We start from the raw sequence: 22,680 nt of genomic DNA, 5'->3' as shown, positions 1-22,680 counted from the left end.
AGAGAGAGAGCCTCTCTTAAGAGGTTTATCTACAGGAGGAGAGACAAAAGGTGAAGGAAGAAAGCAGAAGACCAGAGGAGATTAGAAAGGATAAAAATGAAGAAAATGGAGAGGAAGCGAAATAGAGGACGATAACAACAAATAGGAGAGGAAAGGAAGAAGAGGTAATAAGGAGGACATTCAGTGTTTTGTCATCTGCTTAATCAGATTATCAAGAATCAGCCTGAAGATACAAACTACAGACAGACACGGTAAGCAACACAGTGAGAGACAGACAGGTGGAGAGAAACACTGCGGCCAGGTAAGTGTGTGAGAGTGACAGACAGGCAGACAGAGAGAGCAGAAACAGGAGAGACAGACTGAGAGGACAGATGGAGTGAGACAGATAGGAAAAGAGACAGACAGACAGGCATTAAAGAAAGGGTCTCTCTTGTCTCCAGTGCACTGCAGAGAAACATTTGAGGCTGACCAATGAGACATTATGCTCAGTGGCCACTTTATTAGGAACACCTGCTCAGTCTGACCACCTTTTGTATGACTTTCATCAAGTTTGTAAGGTTTGGTTTGCGGACTGAGGAGTTCGTTGGGTTGTGTTTTAACAGTCTTAAACAGAGAACTGAACTTAAAAAGACACACGCTGAAGCAGCATTTAACTGTGCAGGTGTATCTAATAAAATGGCCACTGAGTTTAAACATAGAAACTTCTGGAGATGTTTCTGATGCTTCAAATATCTGTCAGGGTGGAGTCACCATGGCAGAACCTCTTTGTTTCCTCTTTTTTCTTACTCATTGTGAGAACTGCTGGGTCTATACTGCTCTAAGTAATTTTATAGACCTGCTATACATGAAAATGTAGATGATAACTTCTCTTCTGGTTTGGCAATATATCAACCAAACTTACTGGACTAATTCTAGTCAATGAAACATCAATAAGATCTGAGATGGAGTCCGACGGTCTGAGAGGATCAGAGTTAGAATCTGCAGCTGAGACTGTGAGGAAACAATGTTTTAATAAAGAAGAGGAACCGTCTGAGTCTCTCTGAGTCTCAGTTTAATCATCTTTCTCATCAGTTCAGAAACAAACAAACAAACAAACAAACAGACAGACAGACAGACAGACAGACAGACAGACAGAGACAGACAGGTAGACAGACAGGATGAAGGGAACAGAAACAGGAAGTGTCATTTTTCATATCTGACGTTATTTCTCTGGAGACTTTTTTTCCTGCGTTCATACACCTGAGTCTATGTATTCAAACCTGCTGGAATGGGAAACAGTGTCTCACCTCAAGTCCACTCAAGAGTGAGTTGCTCAGTTGAATCGTAGATGTATGAAACCGACACAGGCAGAAGACCTACAAAATGACCAGAAAAACATTTAATTCAGTAACACGCAGACTCAATCTGCACAGGAGGATCATGTGATATGATCAAACTAAAGGGACCTTGGGGTGAGAAAGAAAATCAGAACACGAAGTGATGCAGACTGTTTGGGCTTACTGTTTTCACTGGTTTGAAGTCCTAAATCTGATGACCCCTGATATCATGACTGTAATGCTCTTATGAGCAAAATGTGAAGATCATGGGATTGTTAGCAGAGAGTGCATGTTGGACTGAACTGAGGACAACATATGTTGGACACATTTCCACGCAGACGTCAGACTGTCGGCCAGTGACTGCAGTGCACTGTGTAGTGAATAGGCAGAGATTTCAGACAGTGCTGGTCTTGACAAGGTCTAACTATATTCAGGTCTATCTGGACCAGTTCTGGCCAGGTCTAACTATCCTCAGATATATATGGACCAGGTTTGACATTGAAATCATTACATGTTATGATTTTTTCATAGATTGATCATCTGTCTGATGTTCAGTAATGATGATTGAGATATAACCCCAGTATGATGGTTTACCGGCACGTGAATCTGTAGTGCAGATGGTTTAAAGATAGAACTTTGTTGATGCAATGCCGCCAGTCATCTTGAACTTCTTTCCACTGACAGGTCTAATGAGTGGTGGAGCAGACACAAGTATCAGTATGCAAACAGATGTTCAAAAGTGTTTCTACATCCATTAATGGATAACTGTTCTGTTGGAAATCAATCTTGTGCACATGCTCCCCTTTCCACAATGATTGAGATTTGTAGAACTGAATCAGTCGTACACACTGACCAACAAATGTGATATATTTCTCTGTGCATTGTTTCAGTTTTAGAGTTTTGTGCTCCTGGCCCTGGTCTCACTTCTGTACATTATGTGTCTGACTGTTGGTCTTGTTGTTTTGCTGCAGGCTGTTGGTGGACAAAGCATCTTCAGCACTGTTTTCACCAGGCTGAATAAAAACTTCAGGTGTTAACGATGACAATGACAGGATAACCAGCCAGAAACCATGACAACCATGTGCTTGAAGAGGGTCAAGCTGAGCTGAATCTATGGATTAAAAAAGTGGGAGGTGACTTTGAGATGTGACCTACTGAGGAACTACGTGTCTGTTGTTGTCCACCATGTCTCACCTCCTCCCCCGTCTCTTCCCCCTCCTGCTTCTCCTGCCGGCACTGGGCTGGTGTCAGACCAGCAGCCAATTTGATATATGTCGATCTCTGCGTGGCTCAGAGGGGGGGCCGGGATGGGAGTTTTATGCCTGTCAGCCTCCACCTGCCAACATGAAGGAAGTGATGCAGATCAGAGTCGACCCCCCAGGCATCACCTGTGGAAACCCACCTGAGAGATTTTGCACACTGGTGAGTCATACATACCTGAATACACACCTGAACACCCATCCCAACACACACCTAAATAGAGACCCCAGAACACACCTGACACACCTTTAAGAAAATGATGTTTGACTGGTTCCCTCAGGTTGTAAATGTCAGCAGTGATGTTTTAAAAGCAGTATCTGTGATATCCATCTGATGGTTGTTGCTGTTGTTGGATGTTTCCTCGCAATGTCGTCCAGGGGCCTCTACTGTAAAGCAAGTTCAACATGCCCAGGATATATTTTTGTTGTCCGACAACTGCAATAGTTAAGCAGTCACATAATGGTGGTTAGTCTCTGCAGTCTACTCACAGCAGAGTGGCATATTTTACAAAACAAGGGCAAACTATAATATTAGACAGATACAAAGAGGCTAACCACTGAGTCCAGGCTAAATGCAACACTGGTGCAGCTGGCAAATGCAGGAAGAACAGCAGACTGTGTGAATGTGTAAGTTAACATGTTGATAGTATCACTGCCCCATCATCAGGACTTGAGAAAATCTGACTATAATTACATAAATTAATAAATTAATGTGTTGCTTACATATAGTCTTATGGTGTGTGGTCTTTCAGCCACAACTCTGGTGCTGTCAAACAAACTTCAGAGCAAGTAAAAAATACATCTAAAAAGATAATTAAACTCCGTAAGTAGGCTGACTTTCCTGTCTCAACAAGTACAAATCTTCAGTCTTCTTCAGTCAGTCTCTTTTGGAGGACGATAGATAGATCTCCCATATTAAAAATTAACAAGGAAAGCCAAAGGCCTGGTCTCTGGACACTCTTGTCCTCCTGAGAGACACAAACAATTATCCTGAACATTTCCTGTCCTGGAGCAGATTAGGTGTGCAGCATAATTCGCTATGGCAGTGTATCCCGGTAAGAAGTAAACCACCACCATCAACCTGAAAACCCAGAGTTAAACTTGAAGTTACGTCGATAACCACAAATCCTGCTTCATAGGCCAGGTTCTCTGTGACGAGTTGGGCTTCTGGTGTGTTATCAGTCACACTATGCTGTTTGAAGTCAGAATCTTTTTCTCTTCAGTGAAAGCAGATGATTCAGTCTGTTTCTGCTGGAGAGATTCCTGCAGGTCAAACTGGACTAAGTGAACACTTTCAGTGCAGACAGACTCTAACAGATTCACTGTAATCAGACATCAAGAAACTCATTAGCCTAGCAACAATATGGCAACAATCAACCCATAATGCAACACACGTTGTAAGAACACTTTTGTCTCCTATGATTAGCAGTATTTCACATAAAGCCTCTCCTGTCACCTGATGACCCCAAAGATTTAACCTGTGGCCGCCTGGAGAGTCCTGAACCACAGGCTGAGCACACACACTTCCTGCTGTCTGTTTAATTGTTCCTTTGGGAAACTGGAGTTGTGTTTGAATTATTGATAAATGTAACAGAGGTAATGAAGCAAAAATTAAATGTCAGCAACTGATTAATAAGAATCTCACAAGACAAAAAATGACTGTGAAACTCAGAAATAGAATCCAACTGACAAAATCTATGAAACACATATTTACAGAGCCACTAAACACCTTGTTTTGGCTTCAACATGTCATATATTCACATTAAACAGAGGACGTCTCAACGGTCTCAACACAGACACACACCTGAATGCACAAATGGACACACAGGTGTGTACTGACAATACAATCAGTTGTAAAAGTACTGACATTAATGAACATCAATGATCTTTTTACTGATGCAGACAGTATCAAGAGTTTGTGACCTGACTGAAACGTTAATTAATAATGTGTTCCTCATGCTGATTGAAGACTTCATTCAGTTTCCCTCTAAACTTACAGTATTTGTTATTGCAGATTTGTTTTCAAACCAGCGTTTTGATTTAATGACAGAAACACAGAAACGGTTGCTGCTGAATAATGTTTGTAGATGTTGAACATGTTGGGTCATACTTCTGAGGTGCTGACAGCAAATCTGATTTTCAACCTTTCTGTAAAGGTTTAACTAACCTGCTGGCTTTACCTGACATGCAGACTTTACCGGAGAGAGACTCCTTTGTCTAGTTAGTTAAAGTTAGTTAGAGTCAGTTAGAATCAGCTAGTTAAATCTGTAGCTGTACATTAGTTAAATCTGTGCAATGACAGTTGGCAGCTGCAGCCAAAGTCAAAGGATAAACCTCCAACACACACTGATCAGATTAACATCCATCCTTAATCCATCACACAGTGCACATGTATGTTAGTAGGACACACACACACACACAAACACACACACACACACACACACACACACACACACACACACACACACACACAGCATGTGGAGGCTGAAGCTTTGTGACAGCAGCTATTTGCTGGCTAGCTGGTCAACCACAAGCTGATAAGCTCAGAAAACAAGCTGGCCTCTTCGCTCCTCTAAATGGTTAAATAGTTACCTGTGTGTTTTTATTACAGAGGTGCAGCAGTTATACTTTTAACAAGTCACTCAATGAAACCAGAATTAGCTCCTCACAATCATTTTGCTTGCAGTTCAGACTGAAGGAGTTTAATTAAAGGTGTTCAGTGTGTTTGTTGGTGAATTCAAGTTCTCTCTATGTCAAAATGCGTGATTCAGTAATGCTTAAAATATGGACGCTGCTGCAGAGAAGCTACAGACTGTAAAACTGCTTCACACACACGTTCAACCAACAGCATAGAAGATCTGAACAATAAGCACAGTTTCAAGGTGGAGATCAGTCACCAAGTCTGATCTGACCAAATGTGAAATATTATCATAGTCTGTCCTTCAGTTCTGAGTGATGCTGCTTAATAATTTACAAAAAAGAGTTTCTTCACAGTATTATGATGTCACAGAGAAGCTGACCTTTGACCTTTTGGATAGAAAATGTCATCACTACATTATGTCTGTGAAGATTCTCATTCAGTGAAGTCCACCACTGTCCTTCCCTTTCTTTTCTCTCTATTGTTCTGTTTAGTTTCCAAGACATTTTGTTCACCACAACAGTTATTGAAGAGGGAAAATAAATCTGCTAGTGGTCAGCTCAGTATCTTAGCTCAGTCACTAACAGAGCAATGTGTCCACAGCGTATTGTGTAGCAGCTATACCATAATGATGTCTTCCTGTGTTGTTGCGTCAATAAAACTCAATAGTTAAACGCAGCTATTAAGCTACAGCAGTTTCCTCCATTTTGGAATCTCCAGCTCCCCATCCACTCATAGGTCAGCACAGATGTCAGGATGACATGTTATTGGTCACCACAGAGAATTCACAGTTCAAAGCTGACAACCAGGTTCAACTAGAACATTCAAGTGGAGAAATTTTGCCCCCTCAGAGCTTCTCTTAAATTCTATGATTGTACTGATTTAGCAATGTATTATTCTGACATGATTGACCTGAAGGTTACTGTCTGTGGACTTCAGGAGTATCCAGACTACTACATCAGAATATTTTAAAAGATGACATAATGAACTAAAAATTCCACAGTGACTTTCAATGAACGCTGGATTCTGTTTGTTTGTTTGTTTGTTTGTTTGTTTGTTTGTTGTGCTGCAGGAGAACCCGTACCTGTGCAGCGATGAATGTGATGCGTCCAGCCCCGATCTGTCTCACCCTCCTCAGTTGATGGGAGACAGGGAGAGGGGAGGGCTAATCACCTACTGGCAGACAGTCACGTGGTCCAGGTATCCTGAGCCCCTATTGGCTAACATCACTCTCTCCTGGAACAAGAGTCTAGAGGTTGTTGATGACATCATCATCACCTTTGAGTATGGCCGACCAACCAGCATGGTGCTGGAGAAATCTCTGGACAAAGGTAACGTGCTGTTTGCGCCACAACAAAAGAGTGATATGATGTCATATGCAAACTGCAGATGGAGGGCGGGAAGTGATTTTCTACATAGGAAGCACTATAACACGCTCTCAAAATGCTATGTTTTGCGTCATTTACAGTTGCTCAAATCAATCAAACTGAGAAACCACAAGGAGCTTTTATCGCGAACCAAAAGTTGTTGTTCATAAGGGTGAAAAAGGAAAGAAATTGACCAAAAAACACTGGGAAAAATGTCTTGTTAACTGTCTGCGGTCAGGAGGAGCCGAGTCAGATAATGGTGGAAATCGTGAAACATTAGCTATTGCTTTAAATCTATAGTGATATATTTAAAGTAGTAGCAACAAGCAATGCAGCTAACACTTGTTAAAGTGGCACTAGCAGTTTCACATAGGACAGGTGAATGTAAATAATGTACCCTTTCTGGTTTTACGATGGTCTACGTCTTTAGTGACATTTCACCGGACCTTTGCAAGTGGTTAACCTACCAAACAACCATAATGTAAGTGTCAACATTCAGCACTGCGGCACTGAATGTTTGTTGCTAGGTTAAGCCACAGGACAATAAAAGCTATGCACCCTAGCAAGAACAGAACGGCTGTCATCTCAGAGCACTTTGGAACCAAGATTGTGGACTCAACTGCTAACAAAAAAACGTTATTTGCCTCCATACTTTTGTATGCTTTCATTTGGTTTCTAGAGCAGAATGACTCAATGAGCAGGAAGTTGTTTTATCTGCTGCCTCAATAGCAGCAAGTCTTTCATTTCAGTTGAAAAATTAGTCCTCTTCATAATGTAAGAGTCACATCCAACATATGCTCTGATTGTCTGTTTATAGCTTTTTCTCGTAATTTCATTTAAACTAGCACAGTAAGAACTTTCCTCCATCCTGTCCATTGCAGTCTTCACTTCCTGCCCTCCATCTGAATTTAAAACATCACTTGACTGCAAACAGTCTATTGGTCAAAGAGTGGCTGAGGGTGGAGAGGGTCAGTCACTCAAACACCAGCTGGTACTGACATGTGATCTGTACCAGATAGAAAAAGAAAGAAAACACAACACAGCAAAGATGTTAACATGTACCAGATTAAATACAATTCCAATTAGTCATTTGGCACAAGCTTTTATCCAAAGCGTACATAAATCCACACACCAATGGCACAGCATCAGGGCCAGTTTTGGTGTTCAGTATCAGTATTCAGAGTCACAGCCGCCCCCACTAAATAACGATCTTTTGTCCATCATGTTAAAATGGATTTGGTGATGAGAGGACGAGTGCTCTGCCTGCTCTGCTTTGCCACTGTTACTACAGATTGCAGAGCAATAAGCAGCTCACCTTCAACTAAGCTTCAGAACATACTGCAGAATCATCACCACTGAGTTATGTGCTGAATGATGAAGTGGAATGAGCATTGTTTTACAGAGTTTTACTGGTTCAAAGGTGGTGTCAGTGGGAAGGGCAGCAGCTGAGCCTATTCCATCCATTGTTTTTATTAATTTCTATGAACTATTTGCTCCACTCTTTAGCACCCATCACTTTGCCAATGATCACACACAAAGGAAAGACATTGTTGACATTCACACAACAAACATCAATTCTCTCATCACCTTCCTGGCCACCACCTTTATTGCAATCCTAAGAAGGGACAACAACAAAGAACGTGCGGACTGCCAGATGTCAAGCCACATCCCACGCCTGAAGAAGCCCAGCCTTCCACATCAGCCTTCTGAGAGTGCCAGGTCATATCCTCCTGACTACCAGTAATTCAAATTTGTCCTCTGTGGAGGACATTTGTAAATCTGAATATCTCCCACCCACTGCGTACTACTGAATTAACTCCTTTTGCTATCTACAGATGACATTTGGGGGTTTTCAATGATACCAAATGTGAAGGGGTGGGACTTTGGTACCTTTCTTTTTCATTAAGGAAAATGGCGTCCATCAGTGGAAGCGCATTTTATGGGAAGAGGAAAAGTAAGAGCAGAATACTTTTTATTGAGCAAATTTTGGCTTGAAATGTTTTAAGTCTCTTAACAACACATTAAAACATTGTCTGAATTATTTTGTATTTTTGTTTTCAGTATTCTAACTACCTTACAAAGATTGGGGAATTTAAAAAAAAAAAAATGTGATTGGACAATATGTTTTTCCTGGTAGTCAGGAGGATATCAAACCCTGTACAAACTCTCTGTTTCAGAGCTTTCTCGTTCCCCCTCTGTTGTAGTTCAGGCTTTACAAACCTGAGCACATGCATCCTTCCATCCCAGCACCCTTTCCTCTTCTCTTCCTTCTTCCTTTCCTATCCCATCTTCTTTAGCCACCTCAGCTCCTCCCATCTCAAAACCATCCATCACAAATGCAAAGATCACACCTACAACTGTGATCCACGGTGATCAGCATTGTTTCCTCCTCTTTCTTCATTTCACCCTCCCTAGATGGATAAGAGAGGAAGTTCAACATTCCAATCTTCAGAATAGACCAAAAATGTATGCCACCATCTTCACTCCATCATACAGTCTTACCACTCTGACTTCAGCATTTCACAAACTTGGAGTTCCTCTCTCCTCAGAGAAAATGAAAGGTCCCTGAACATCTGTGAAGTATCTCGGTATCATCCTCAACTTTGTCTCCCTCCAACCGTCCCTGTCTACTAAGGAAATCCACTAATTTCCTTACCTTTCCTTCTGGCTTACAGATGCACCAAAGGCTAACTTGTCTTACTGTTCGACCACCTCAGCTACACCATCCATATCATCCCTTAAGATCAAGCCTTCTTGCCACATCTCTTTCCCATAGCCATATCTCTTCCACCTCTTCACCACTATGTTGTGCTGGTCAAAGCACATAAGATGGAGCTACAACTGTGGCACTATTTTCTCTCCTCTTGTAATGGCATGTCCTTCTTTTAGTAGTACTGCTTCACCAAGCCAGAAAACATTCAGCTATTCATCCACTCACTCTTTCATCCCTCAACCTTCGCCAAGGACCCTCAATCTATGCCTACATCTACATCATCATTGCTTCCCTCCATCAATATCATGCAATAAACTATTCTAAATGGATACCTTATTGCCATGGCCTTTATTCATGAACTTTAAGATTCATTCTTGAGCTGGGCACAAAACCTGGTACTATGATGATTGGATACGTGACAGTGAATTTGATTTGATCTGACTTGTGTTGTTTTTACTTGTGCAGCTGCAGCACAGCCCCCCACTGAGGACCATGATTCAGGATAGGGTTACTCAGTGACTGAGTGAATGATTAAATCAACATGTCTGAAGTCATTATAAAAGACCTGATCACAATCTCTTATGTTGACAAGAGATAATCAGAGATGATGAAAACACCAGGAGTAAATGCAATGACTTGTGATGAGATATTATCCATTGTTTGATTGTTTTCCAGATATAGATCACATGTTGATACCACAGTGGGATGAAGTCTTTGGTTCAAAGACAAAGATTTATTAACTACAGAAGTTTTAAACAGATTGTGTATTCCTTCCAGCCAGTCTCAGTGTTGTATTACTGCCTGTTGTATCAAATACATTATCTGAAAGATCTTTACAAACCCACAACAGCAACAGTTCTTACTCCACAGAGAACAAAACTGGGCCCAGTGCTGAACCATGAGGAATACCAAGACTTCTTAGCCCTCTAGCCCCACTAACAAAACATAATGTAATCATTTGTGGTATTAACTGAAAACACAGAGATAACAACTGTTATTAATCAGTGTTTGTTTTTCAGGTCGAACATGGCAGCCATATCAGTACTACGCTGATGACTGTCTGGAGGCCTTTGGTATGTCTCCTAAACGGGTCTCTGATTTAGCACCGAGTAACTTAACCCGGGTTATCTGTACTGAACAGTATTCTCGCTGGGTCGGTGCAAAGGTGGGTAACGACCTGATGCTCGTCATAATGGAAAAGAGATAACACTAATTATACACATTGTGTACATGGATACATTTACAGAGGTATAAATCAATCTATCTATATAATACATATTTTAAAATAATAATTTAGTATTGTTTAAATTATCTGGCAAACCTGAAATAGAGTGAATCCAGTGTATGATAAATAAGAAAGGTGTATCATACCTGACGAATGGCTGAAAAGCATGTTAACTGACTGTCAGTCAATGCCCAATAGGAAGAGAAGATCGTGGTGTTCGAGGTGCGTGCTCGGTTTGGAGTGTTTGCAGGACCAAAGTTGATCAACATGGATGCCCTGTACACCAGGATGGAGACCATGAAGGGTCTGAGAGACTTCTTCACCTTCAGCAACCTCCGACTGCGACTCCTCCGCCCGGCACTGGGAGGAACCTACGTCCAGAGAGATAATCTGCTGAAATACTTCTATGCTATTTCCAACATCGATGTACCTGCCAGGTAAGTGCTACTCCTACTAATATCTAGCTACACCCACTGACAACCTGCTAACAAATAACTACAACTGGCCAACATCTAAATACATCCACAGAGAACTGGTTCAATCAATAATAACTAATTGCATCTATCAACAACACTTCTATGCCAACATCAACATACCTGCCAGGCAACTAATTTCTACATATACATCCAGAGAGACAGTTCCTTCAAAAGAAGACTTGCTGTCTTCTTCTTGAGATCACCATCTTGCTTTCTAGTGTGCTTTTTCAGAACGTGCCTCTGTATGTAGACACCTGATTCTTGATTGTATAGAAGCCCTTCCATGTCCACAGCTGTTTGCATGTGTACTGTATGACCAATGGGGTATGTTTAGGAAAAGAGGGCATGGCAGGTGTGACATCAGAGCATTAGTTTCAGACAGTTCTGATGTCATAAAGGACTTTGTTTTGGGGAATATTACTTGGTGCCCTAGAGAAGGTGCAGAAGAGCTTGTGTGTCTTTCTGTATTTCCGGCAGGTGTAAGTGTAACCTGCACTCATCTCAGTGTGTGTTACGTGATGCGATGCTGCAGTGTCAATGTGACCACAACACGAGTGGACAGGACTGTCAGCGCTGCAGCCAAGGGTTCAAATCCCGCAGCTGGAGACCAGGATCTTACCTCCCCCTGCCCAAAGGCACTGCCAACATCTGTACGTACCTAAAGACACACATATACACACACACACATAAAGTTGTGTGTACATAATTTATGCAGACATTACATAGACTTACATTCATTTCCTGGAGAGTTACCCTACCCTTAACCTCAGTCTTCATCCAAAAATTTAATGATTTACATTATGGGGACCTGAATTTTGTCCCCATAAGGAAGGTGAGTCCCCACAACGTAACTGTGTAAACAGATTTATGTCCCCACAACATAAGTAATATGTGGTACACACACACACACACACACACACACACACACACACACACATTGGTAGGGTTGGTAGAGTCTAACATCACTTTTACATCCACATAGTGGATACAAACATTAACTTCTCCTTTCACTCAAAAATGTGCTTTTCTTCTTGTTGCTTCACTGTGGTTGCTGATGTTTGATATTCCCTCTGCAGAACGATATGTGCTGAAGGAGCTCACCTACTCACTCTTTACGTTAAATAAACATAAATGCGTACGAGATGATTTTGTGACATTACAGCTACTTTGGAGCCAATCAGGGTCCAGTACGAAACTGACACAGTATGAGGTGTACTCCTGAGGCCTGCAGGTCACAAAAATGGAAAATGAACTTTGCAATAGCAAACATCTTGTTTTCAGATGTTAAACTTTAGAAATGGAACATATCTTCAGATTCCGAGATTCTTCAGTTAATATGAAGAAAAATGAAGAGACATTTTAACAGATTATTTGATGCCCTTTTTTTCATTTAGTATAACACACATTATTATTATTCCCAGCAGAGTATTTATATGTACAGTATATGTCTTACCAGATCTGGAGCACACATTATTCTACACACACTGAATCACACAGTCAACATGTTGTGTCTTTTTCAGGTGAAGCGGCAGAAACAACAGCCAGTAAGTAGAGTTCACCTGTCTACCTGTTGGTGTGTTTGTCTGTCTGTCTGCCCACCTGTTTATCTGTCTCTCTGTGCAACTGTTTACCTTTCTGTCTGCTCACCTCTGTCTCCTCAGTCAGACAGAAAAAGTAGAGTAATCTGGTCAGTGTTGCATTGTGGGAAACAACTCTACTATCAATCCCTTCAGTTACATATTACTATACTTCATTGAAACACTGATAGTTTTCTGAATTGCAATTTGAAATATTATTGCATTTATTTTCTGACACAATGACACTAAATGAAATTGCACATAATTTCTCATAAAAGTCACAAACAATTGAACTCATGTGGGTCCAAAATAAAAGGTTAGTTAGATACATAGGTAGCTTTACAGTCTATCTTGTGGAAAGTTTTTGGCTTCACCACACAGCACTGAAAACGATACAGGACATACAGGAATAAGAGAAGAGCTTTAATGATTGTTTCAGCTTTAAAAACAAGTGCTGACTGTTTACTCAGGTGAATATCATGGTCCATCAGGTAGGAATAAAATTAACCTCAAAACTGATTGGTCGTGTTACATCATCACATGCTTGCTTTGATCAGTCACATGGTTGATCACGTGAGAGGGTTAGTTAACTATCAGGGGGCATTCTGGGCTGGAAGTCTGAATGTTAATCTGTCGTTAACACACCAACAGATGGTGTTTGGTTTAATCTGTTTTAGTCCGTTTGCCCTGTCAACTACTTAATACACACTGTAACACACACACAGTAACACTGTGATTTTATTGAAAACTTATAAACACATACAACACATACACCCCATTTACATACTGACACATTTCTAAAAGTTGTTAACAAAGTGAAACTTGTTCTGCCGATTCAGAGCAGGTTCTGATATTTTCTGCATTTTCTGATTACTGTCAGTTGTCATCAAGACAATGACATTTTTCTGAGATGGTTTAAAGTTCAAAAGCTTCAAGCATTCTACACTTCAAACTCAAACACATTAAGTTACTGCACTACACCGAGAGATTCATCTTCTAATAATGGAACCCACAGAGATCCTACAAAATGCAACAGTGATCAAAGCAGTACTAGGGTAGAACAATAGAACCAATAGAACAGTAGAACATTCTGATAACTGATTGAAAGGGGATGTGATAGTGACTGAATCCACAAGAATCTGTTCAAATATGGACACTATGTCTCTGAAGAAACTGTTGATATTTAGCTTCTCAAATGTGAATTTTCATTTGACTTTCTGCTACAACTGATTCTATAACAAAAGTAAATATCTGCATTTAACAAGGAAGTGTCCTGCAGAGTGTGGATTTGATCACAGAAACACTAGAGTCCAGTAAAGGTCTATGTAGAACAAAACTGGGTGTTTCCTCAGCATCACTACCCTCTGATTGGTGGGTTGGGATGCAGTGGCTCTGAACTGGCAATGTGATGGCAGTGGTGGACTCTAAAATAATTGTTGTGTTGAATATTTAGGTATCCTCCCTCAGGTAAAAATGATGAGTTCTCAAGAACTAGCACTGGGTTTGTCTCGTCAGTATGTGCAAGCTGGACATGGTCAGGATGAACAGGTAGGATCAGGCTCAGGAAGCGAGTACACGAACACTATACATATATTATTATTTATCATTTTTTACATAATGAGAGACAGGTGTGCTGTCAGGTACTGCTCGGGTGACAGAGGATGAGCTCAAAGAGTTGGGGATACCTGCTGGACAGAGTGGGCATGTCAGGGTCTTAAATGCACAACAGATCAGGAATTTTAACAGAATTGGGATTTCTCGTTGCTGCTGTGAACTGTGGGAACTTCCTTGGAGAAAAACACTTTCTGGAGGATAATTGGTTTCAGGTTAAGGTTTGGGAGGATGTTTAGTACCAGAAGTCATAAGTTCAGAAGGACATAGGAGGAGTTTCAGGAAGAGGTGCAGTTTTAAGGTGCTTTCAAACAATATGTGGCTGCCACTGCAGCTGCTGTTATTAAGTCAAAGTGCTTTCATGGAGGCAGCAACATTGCTCGCTGTCTGAAAGCAACTGGCACATTTAGGAGGTTGTTGAGGAGGTTTCGGACATGTAACAGCGTTTCAGGTCAAAAACCAAGCAGTACGAGGACGTGCACATACTGAAGAGCAGCACATAGTAGCTAATCCTATGGACTACGCTGGAAAGCAAAATCACAATCTAACTTTTTTAACACAATATCCTCATGATATTTTCTGCAGGGATTTAGGTCTCTTTCCTCATTCTTCAATATAGTAAAATTATCACTATCATAACTAAGAAAAGAAATTTCCATAACTCCCACTAGAGTTCTAGAATCCCATTGGATTCATTTTTTAGTGGTCAGGGTATTTGGACTCAAAGTTTACCTTACCAACCTGGTGGAGAATCAGCATTGTTTCGCCACTCACAAAACTGCCTGAGGAAGCGCAGTCGCTCTCTCCACTAAAAAGTATGACCTCTTCTCAGGAGGAAGATGTTGAGGTTCAGGAGGAGGTTTAGTCACACATCAACTTTTCGGAAAAGGATCAGCATGTTTTGGAGATCCAGAATAAAACTGTTTGAAGTAGACCTTTGTTATCTACATGCATTTCATGGTCTCTCAACACACCTCTTTTTTTTTTGGAGTATACTGTCAATCGGAGGGTCTAGGTGGGGCTTTTTGGGATTCCCCTTACTTACATTTGAGTAAACTGAAAAACTCCTAATGTTTAATGTTCTGCAAATAGATCAGTCATGCTCTGCAGAGAACAGAAAGAAAGCTGAGCTTCACTAAAGAGACATAATTCTTTTTCTCTGACAGCGGCTGGTGACTCTAACTCAGCAGCATCTGACAGACCCTCTGCCTCATCAGATGGAGTGACTGACATTACTACTACTACTACTACTACTACTGCTGCTGCTGCTATTACTGACAGTGCTACTACTGCTCCTTGCAAGACTACTACTTCCAATTGCAGTACTGTGGCAGCTACTACTGACAATAATACTGCCACCACTGCCTCTGACACAGCTGTAACTACTAGTACTACAACTGACAGCCCTATCCCTACTGACATTATTGCTACCACTAACCCTGCTACTTCTACTGGCACTACTACTGCCACTACTAACCTTATTACTGACAATACAATGACTAACACAGTGACTTCTGATTTAGCTTCTACAGGCAAAGAGGGCCCTCTTACTGTCACAGATACAGCCAGCACTTCTACTACCACTGATACATGGAGTATCACTACTGCAGAAACAGCTATTAGTAGTGATATCACCACTGTATTTGACATTGCCAGTGATCTTTCCATCAGTACTGCCATGACTGATACTAGCCCTACAACTTACTTTATTAGTGTTAGAGATACTGGTGACTACCTGAAAGCTGGTTTTGACTCTGCTACTAAAAGGACAACAGCTGACTCTGGTGCTACAGTGTTTACTACTGTTGGTAGTACTGTTAGTACAACAGGTTCTGTTGCGTTTCCAGACTTTAGCACTACAGCAGGACCTACAGCCAACACAGCTCCATCTAGCAGCTCAGCTCTGGAGACTGGAGGCAGTCAGTCCAAACCAGCTCCCACAGCACTAGACACCACCATTCCCAGTACCACTACTAGCCCCAGTTCCACCAGTACAAACAACCTCACTATTCCAGGCCACAGTAATGACTCTGAGGTCTCTATTTCTGACTCAGTGACTCCACGTTCTGACTCCACCTCCTCACCAGACAGCCCAGACTCCATCTTCTCTGGGACTGGTGCTACCAACCTGATCATCAGTACTACTCTATCTTCTGATGGTACGACAACATCAACTGAGGCACCAACAAGAACAACAAACCCAGAACTGACTCCGGCCAGTGATGGGACTCCATCTAAAGACACTCCATCCATTGAATCAGCCCCAACTAATCAGGCTGGAGATTCTTCATTTACAGCAGGAACAGACACAACTTCTCCTGATGTTCCTCAAGATGCTCTGAAAAATGTACCACCTCCTGATGTACCTCCTCCTGATGTACCTCCGGAAGTACCATCTCCCGATGTACCTCCTCCAGATATACCTCTTCCTGGTGTTACTCGGGAAGTACCACCTTCCGGTGTACCTCCTCCAGATATACCTTTTCCTGGTGTTACTCGGGAAGTACCACCTCCCGATGTACCTCCTCCAGATATACCTCTTCCTGATTTACCTCTGGAAGTACCCCCTCCTGATGTACCTTCTCCTGATGAAGATCCTCCTTATGTACTTCCCTTTGATGTATCTCCTCCAGATGTACCTCCTCCAGATATACCTCTTCCTGACATACCTCTGGAAGTACCCCCTCCTGCTGTACCTTCTCCTGATGTATCTTCTCTAGATGTACCTCCTTCAGATATACCTCTTCCTGACATACCTGTAGAAGTACCTTCTCTTGCTGTACCCTCTCCTGATTTATCTTCTCCAGATGTGTCTCCTCCAGATATACCTCTTCCTGACATACCTCTGGAACTACCTCCTCCTGATGGATCTTCTTCTGATGTACCTCCTCTAGATGTACCTTCTCCTGATGTACTTCCTCTTCCTGATGTATTACCTCCTGATGTACCTCCTCCAGATTTACCTCTTCCTGATGTACCTCTGGAAGTAACCCCTCCTGATGAAGCTCCTTATGCACCTCCCTCTGATGTACCTCCTCCTGATGTACCATCTCCTGCTGTGCCTCCGGAAGTACCACTTCCTGATGTGCCTCCTTCAGATATACCTTTTCCTGATGAAGCTGCTCCTTATGTACCTCCCTCTGATGTATCTCCTCCGGATGTACTTCCTCCAGATATACCTTCTCCTGATGTACCACCTCCTGCAATACCTCCAGAAGTACCACTTCCCGATGTGCCTCCTTCAGATATATTTCTTCCTGATGAGGCTGCTCCTTATGTACCTCCCTCTGATGTATCTCCTCCGGATGTACCTCCTCCAGATGTACCTTTTCCTGATGTACCTCTTCCAGATGCACCTTCCTCTGGTGTACCACCTCCAGATGTTCCTCCAGAAGTGCTGTCCTCTGTGACTCCAGGCACTCTGTTAGATGGACCTTCCCCTGATGGAGTAACTCCCGATATATCTTCTCCTGGTGCTTCTGTAGTGTCCTTGTTGTCTTCTGGGGAAGGAGATGATGCTGTACCAGATACAACCTCCACCACTTCAGATCGGTCTGACCCTGCTGGTGATTTGGCACCTGTGGACTTCACCTTCCCTTTTCCAGATGATCTAAACTCTTTTGAACCTCAACCAGACTCTGGACAAATGCCTGTTGGTGGTCCTGGGAATATTCCAGATGTTTCCCGTGGATCTGTTGATGTTCCTGGATCTAATTCAGTGGATTCTGAAGTGGATTCTGTCTCAGTATGGCTAGATACATGGAAGACAGAAAATGGTGAAATGAAATTAACTTTACCAGATTCCCCTGCACCAAATGCAAATCCCGGTCAAGATTCTAGACCAGATACTCCTCAAGCAGTAGACGATCCAGGAGAAGATTCCTCAGCAGCTCAGATGAAAGGAAAGTCATCTGGAAAAGATTCAGCTGCTGGTGGAGCAGTGGAAGGGCTAAATGAAAAGAGAGACTCTAAACAAGAGCAGACAGGAGAGCAAAAAGGGGAGAAAGGTATGGAATGAGACACTGATTGGTCAGATTACAGTACAGCATACAATAAATCTAAGAATGTTGGCTCCATATTCAGAGATTCTTGCTAATTTCATTTTACAGTTGGGTTGAGTTTGGGTTTCACACAACCCTAGAAAAAGCAGCTTGACAAAAACTTGGAAAAGACATCAGGGCGATTCCACCTTCCTTCATTCATATTTTCATGCACATTAAAATCTTTTCCATCTCTGTTGGGCCAGTTGCTGAGGCCAAAGAGGAAGCCAAAGTGGAAACTAAAAGGGAAAGTAACAAGGAAGAAGGAAAGGAGAAAAATGAAAAAGGCTATGAGAAAAAAGGTACAACTTGTATGATAAGTCATAGAACTGCCACCTACTGGCTAGCATTAGTAACAGCAGCAGTAGTAGTAGTAGTGTGGTATCAGTAGCAGTAGTACTAGTATGAGACCTTCTTGAAAATGAGATGATTCATCTCAAGTTTATGCTGTTACAATAAATTTGATTAGTATCAGTAGAAGTAACAGTATCTCCAATAAATAGACCTAATGGCCCTCACTTCTCATGAGTAGATCACTTGCTGTCCTGAACTCTGATGAACTCTGCTTCTACCTGTTTGTTGCCATGGTTACACACCCTGTTTTGTGTCCAAAGCAACCCAGAAGATTCTGATTCCAGGAGGACCAAAGTTCAGTCAGCTGTCCAAAATTGCCTATGTCAGCTTCCAGGGTAAGACCACTTCTGAGTCCTTCATCTGTACTAGCCCTGCACTTGAACATGACCCTCCTCCTGTAAATGGACTCCTCACTGTGTGAATGGCCACTCCCAAATAAACTGAGGGTGTCTTCAGATATTTTAATTTCATTGTCGAACATCGGTTAGGCTTAGGTAAGCAGTACTCTTGGGGGAGTACTGCAAGGGGCACAGGCTCTGGGGGGTTAGGGTTGGGGTTAGGGTTAGCCCCTGACAGCAAATTCTTCTTTGAGAGAGCAAACAGAGGGTGAAATAGTTCTGCCGCATACGTGAGTCTGACTGTGCAATGCTCTGTAAGCAAAAGTGAGAATTTTAAAATAGATCCTGTACACAATGGGGAGCTATTGAACAGTGTAAGTAAACACATCTGTGTCTTAAATATAAGACACAAAAAGAACCTATAATCATCTTGTATAATGATGTGACCTGCCACAGTATAAAGATCAGCATCTGCTGCCATCTTGGTGAGTTTTTATGTTTGTCTTACCTGTCACACCTGTTTTTGTGTTTGATTTTATCCATACTGTGATGTGGGTGGAGTTACGTACAGTGGGTAGAGCTTGTTTGTAACTGTTATAAGTGGGCCGTTAGAGTTGTGACAAAAGAATTTGCTTTATTAACATAATATGTGAACATACCTGTGTTGCCACAGATACATTCCCAATATTCCCTCTGACAAGGTCACAGCAGAAATATGGCTACAGGAACACATTCCAGACTGTAATGGTACTGTTTCTGATTTTCAGACTGTAGACTAGATTGCAGTGTTTGTGAAGAACAGATGGTTTAATCCAGGACGTGTTACTGTGAAGGAGCATCTCTGTAACCTACACACTGAACTGTTAACAATGAGCTTTCGTCAGTGGTTGCTCTTTACACTCTGCTGTCAGCTGTTGCCATCATGGTGTGTAATGTCATCAGTTCAGTCACCATCAGACTATAAACGCAACACATGAATGCTCTCTTCTATGTTCACTCACCAAAGCACCAAGACAAATTCTGTGTACAAGAAAACTACTTAGCAATAATTCTGATTCTGACTCAGTTACATTGTTTTAGATTAGATTCAACTTTATTGTCATTGTCAGAGTGCATGAACGAAATGCAGTGTGATGCATTTCTTCACATTTACATTTAAATATGAAGTTTCTTCAGTTACATCACATTACTTTTCAATATGTTAATTTATACTATGTGAAAACTTGTCACTTTTTGTTGTCAGGATTTCATACAGAGATGTGTCTGAGCCTCCAGTCCTCTGCCTCTGAGTGCGATTTGTCAAATGTCAGCAGGTGTCGTGACAGGTGTGTTTGTGAGCTGTAGGACTGACATCAGGTCAGTTTTGTCTGTCTCTGTTTCTATCAGACTGCGAGTGTAACGGTCACTCCAACCGCTGCAGCTACATCGACTTCATCAACGTGGTCACATGTGTGAGCTGTAAGCACAACACACGAGGGCAAAACTGTCAGTACTGTCGCCTCGGTTACTACAGAAACTCCTCGCTGGCGCTGGATGATGAGAACATCTGTGTTGGTCAGTGACACACACACACACACACACACACACCATACGTACACATTATTCTAACTCTCAGAACTTTATTTTAAATTCTAGTATAGATCACACAAAATCTGATCAGGGTCAAAGGTCACCATGAGGCAGAGGATCGTGTAGGTCTGCTGCCACCTGGTGGAGAAACTCTCAGAATGTTAATACATAAGGAAAAACAAAAAAATTACAGAAAAATTAAACCAAAACAAATGAAATGAACTAAAATGATAATGATAATGATGAAGATGATGATGATGTTTCTGCCTGTCCTCAGAGTGTGACTGTGATGTGGAGCGCAGTGTTTCTCCTCACTGCTCTACCTCGGGTCTCTGTCAGTGTAAACCCGGAGCCTCAGGGCGGCGCTGTGACTCATGTCTACCTGGATACACCTGGAGAGGAGACAGAGCCAGCTGCACAGGTACACAGGGCCGGGGGATGGGAGCCTCAGTAATTCCGAGGAACAGATACAGTATGTGACCTGAGGTCAGCTGTTTACAGAAACACCTGTGTTAAAGGTAGAACCACCCCTCATGTTTTCAGTGATGTTTATTAGTAATCAATAACCAATCACTCTCCTCAGAGAACATGTGTGACAAGGAGCGTTTGATTTGTCAGAATGGAGGAACCTGCATCAACTTCCAACGCTGTGTTTGTCCGGACAACTTCACAGGTAAACACACCTGGTATCACAGCTCAGGTGATGTGTGGGTGGTGGGCAGATGATGTCACAGCTCAGGTGTGTGATAATGTCATGTGTGCAGGTTCGTTCTGTGAGAAGAGCGTGTGTCTAAAGAAGAGCGGTTGCCTCGACAACGCTGAGGGCTCCTCCTCCTCCTCCTCTCTAACCTCACACCTTTACCTACTGACCCTCAGTCTGACCACCTCCACCTTCTGCTGACCACGCCCACTGACCCGAGGCCGAGTGACATCACAGAGGGATGAATATTAAAGAGGAACTATTTGTGGTTTGTTTTGTACAGAGCTGAACCTGTTGGAACAGGATGTGACATCATACTCGATACACCTGTGAGGATGTTTCTCCTTCAGCTGATGACGTCTTTGTTTCCTTCCTGTCAACTCAACAGAGAAGTTAAAGACAGACGACAGGAGTCAGATGAGAATCTGATCACTGCAGGATGGTCATATGATGTACATTTTGATTTTTCGGACCATCATCATGTCGGCCGCTCAGGTATCAATTATCGATCACAGTCGCACTTCACAACTCAGCCTACAAATGGATGCAGGCTATGGATGAGTCCAACAACAATGAAAGTGTGTGTAACGCTGAAAGAACAAATGAAGCAGGAAGCAGCAAATGTTCTAAACATGTCCGAGTCTTTACAGACTGAAGCAGCTGTGAGGACAAAACGTTTTTACTTCACTTGAATGAAACAAGATGACTTCAAATGTAAAATAAGTGGAAGGAGAAAACAGTTGAGTTTGAAAAGTCACACATTTAATCACTTTGACTTTGTGAAGAAAACGTGAACATGTTAATAAAATGTAATAATAAATATAATAAATACAGTTACACTACAGGCTCCAGAAATTCTCAGTTGTGACTGGCTGGAAGATTAATGTCTAATAAGCAGAAATACAAGACATAGCTGTCTGGGTTATCTTAAAGTTTAAAGTTTGGGGTCTTTTTCTCAGGATTTTAAAACCGCTTCCTGTTTACAAGTTGCCTAGCAAAACAAACATCACATTTTATGATGCTGAAAACAGGTAAGTGACGTAAAATCAACCATCTGAGTAAATGAATGACTGATTTTTGTTCATTTGATCATTATTACATCATGTCTGACATGTTGTTCCTGTTTGTTTGGCTGCAAAAACACCTTCTGACTGTTTCTGATGCAGTGAATGACACACCTGTCAGAGCACACCTGTAGCTGCTCCTCGTCTCCTCTGAAACACGTTCATGGGATGTAAAAACATCATGATGATGACAAACTTCGATTAGTATGAGAATCAGAATGTAAAAGAAAACATTTAATGCGTCCATATTATATATTATTACTGAAAGGGTTCATGTGTCATAACTCCCAGCAGTAAAAAGATAAAGTGAAGGAAACACAAGAAGAATTTAAAAAAGTCAAAATGATTCAGTGAAACACAATGAAAAATAAATGAAAGAATCCAACATTAAAAAGGATGACTGAAGTTAAAGTATGACTCTGCTCAGCTGCAT

General features: G+C 41.8%; 1 protein-coding gene across 2 annotated transcripts; it reads left to right on the top strand.

The window, feature by feature from the left end:
• Positions 1 to 45: 45 nt before the first annotated feature.
• Positions 46 to 22,046, top strand: ntng2a (netrin g2a). Of its 2 annotated transcripts, XM_076731850.1 has the most exons (14): positions 46 to 164; positions 2,288 to 2,738; positions 6,286 to 6,544; positions 10,313 to 10,458; positions 10,717 to 10,955; positions 11,472 to 11,644; positions 12,515 to 12,538; positions 16,237 to 18,189; positions 18,429 to 18,524; positions 18,837 to 18,911; positions 20,301 to 20,468; positions 20,761 to 20,904; positions 21,067 to 21,156; positions 21,248 to 22,046. In XM_076731850.1, exons 2-14 carry the CDS (start codon positions 2,502 to 2,504, stop codon positions 21,382 to 21,384), a joined length of 3,741 nt encoding a protein of 1,246 aa, XP_076587965.1. In that variant the 5' UTR covers positions 46 to 164; positions 2,288 to 2,501; the 3' UTR covers positions 21,385 to 22,046. The 2 variants fall into 2 exon arrangements, with proteins under 2 accessions (XP_076587965.1, XP_076587966.1); XM_076731851.1 differs by lacking the exons at positions 16,237 to 18,189; positions 18,429 to 18,524; positions 18,837 to 18,911.
• The last annotated feature ends 634 nt before the right edge of the window (positions 22,047 to 22,680 follow it).

The sequence above is a fragment of the Chaetodon auriga genome, chromosome 5 (assembly GCF_051107435.1).
Source record: "Chaetodon auriga isolate fChaAug3 chromosome 5, fChaAug3.hap1, whole genome shotgun sequence".
NCBI classification, from domain to species: Eukaryota; Metazoa; Chordata; class Actinopteri; order Chaetodontiformes; family Chaetodontidae; genus Chaetodon; species Chaetodon auriga.
Note: the sequence above shows the minus strand (reverse complement) of the source record. Positions and strands in the feature narration are given on the sequence as shown.

Coding starts and splice junctions, on each gene's coding strand:
- ntng2a (XM_076731850.1), top strand. CDS start 2,502: ATGTCTCACCTCCTCCCCCGTCTCTTCCCCCTCCTGCTTCTCCTGCCG. Junction 10,459..10,716: donor CTCGCTGGGTCGGTGCAAAG/GTGGGTAACGAC, acceptor AATGCCCAATAG/GAAGAGAAGATCGTGGTGTT. Junction 18,525..18,836: donor AAAAGGCTATGAGAAAAAAG/GTACAACTTGTA, acceptor TTGTGTCCAAAG/CAACCCAGAAGATTCTGATT.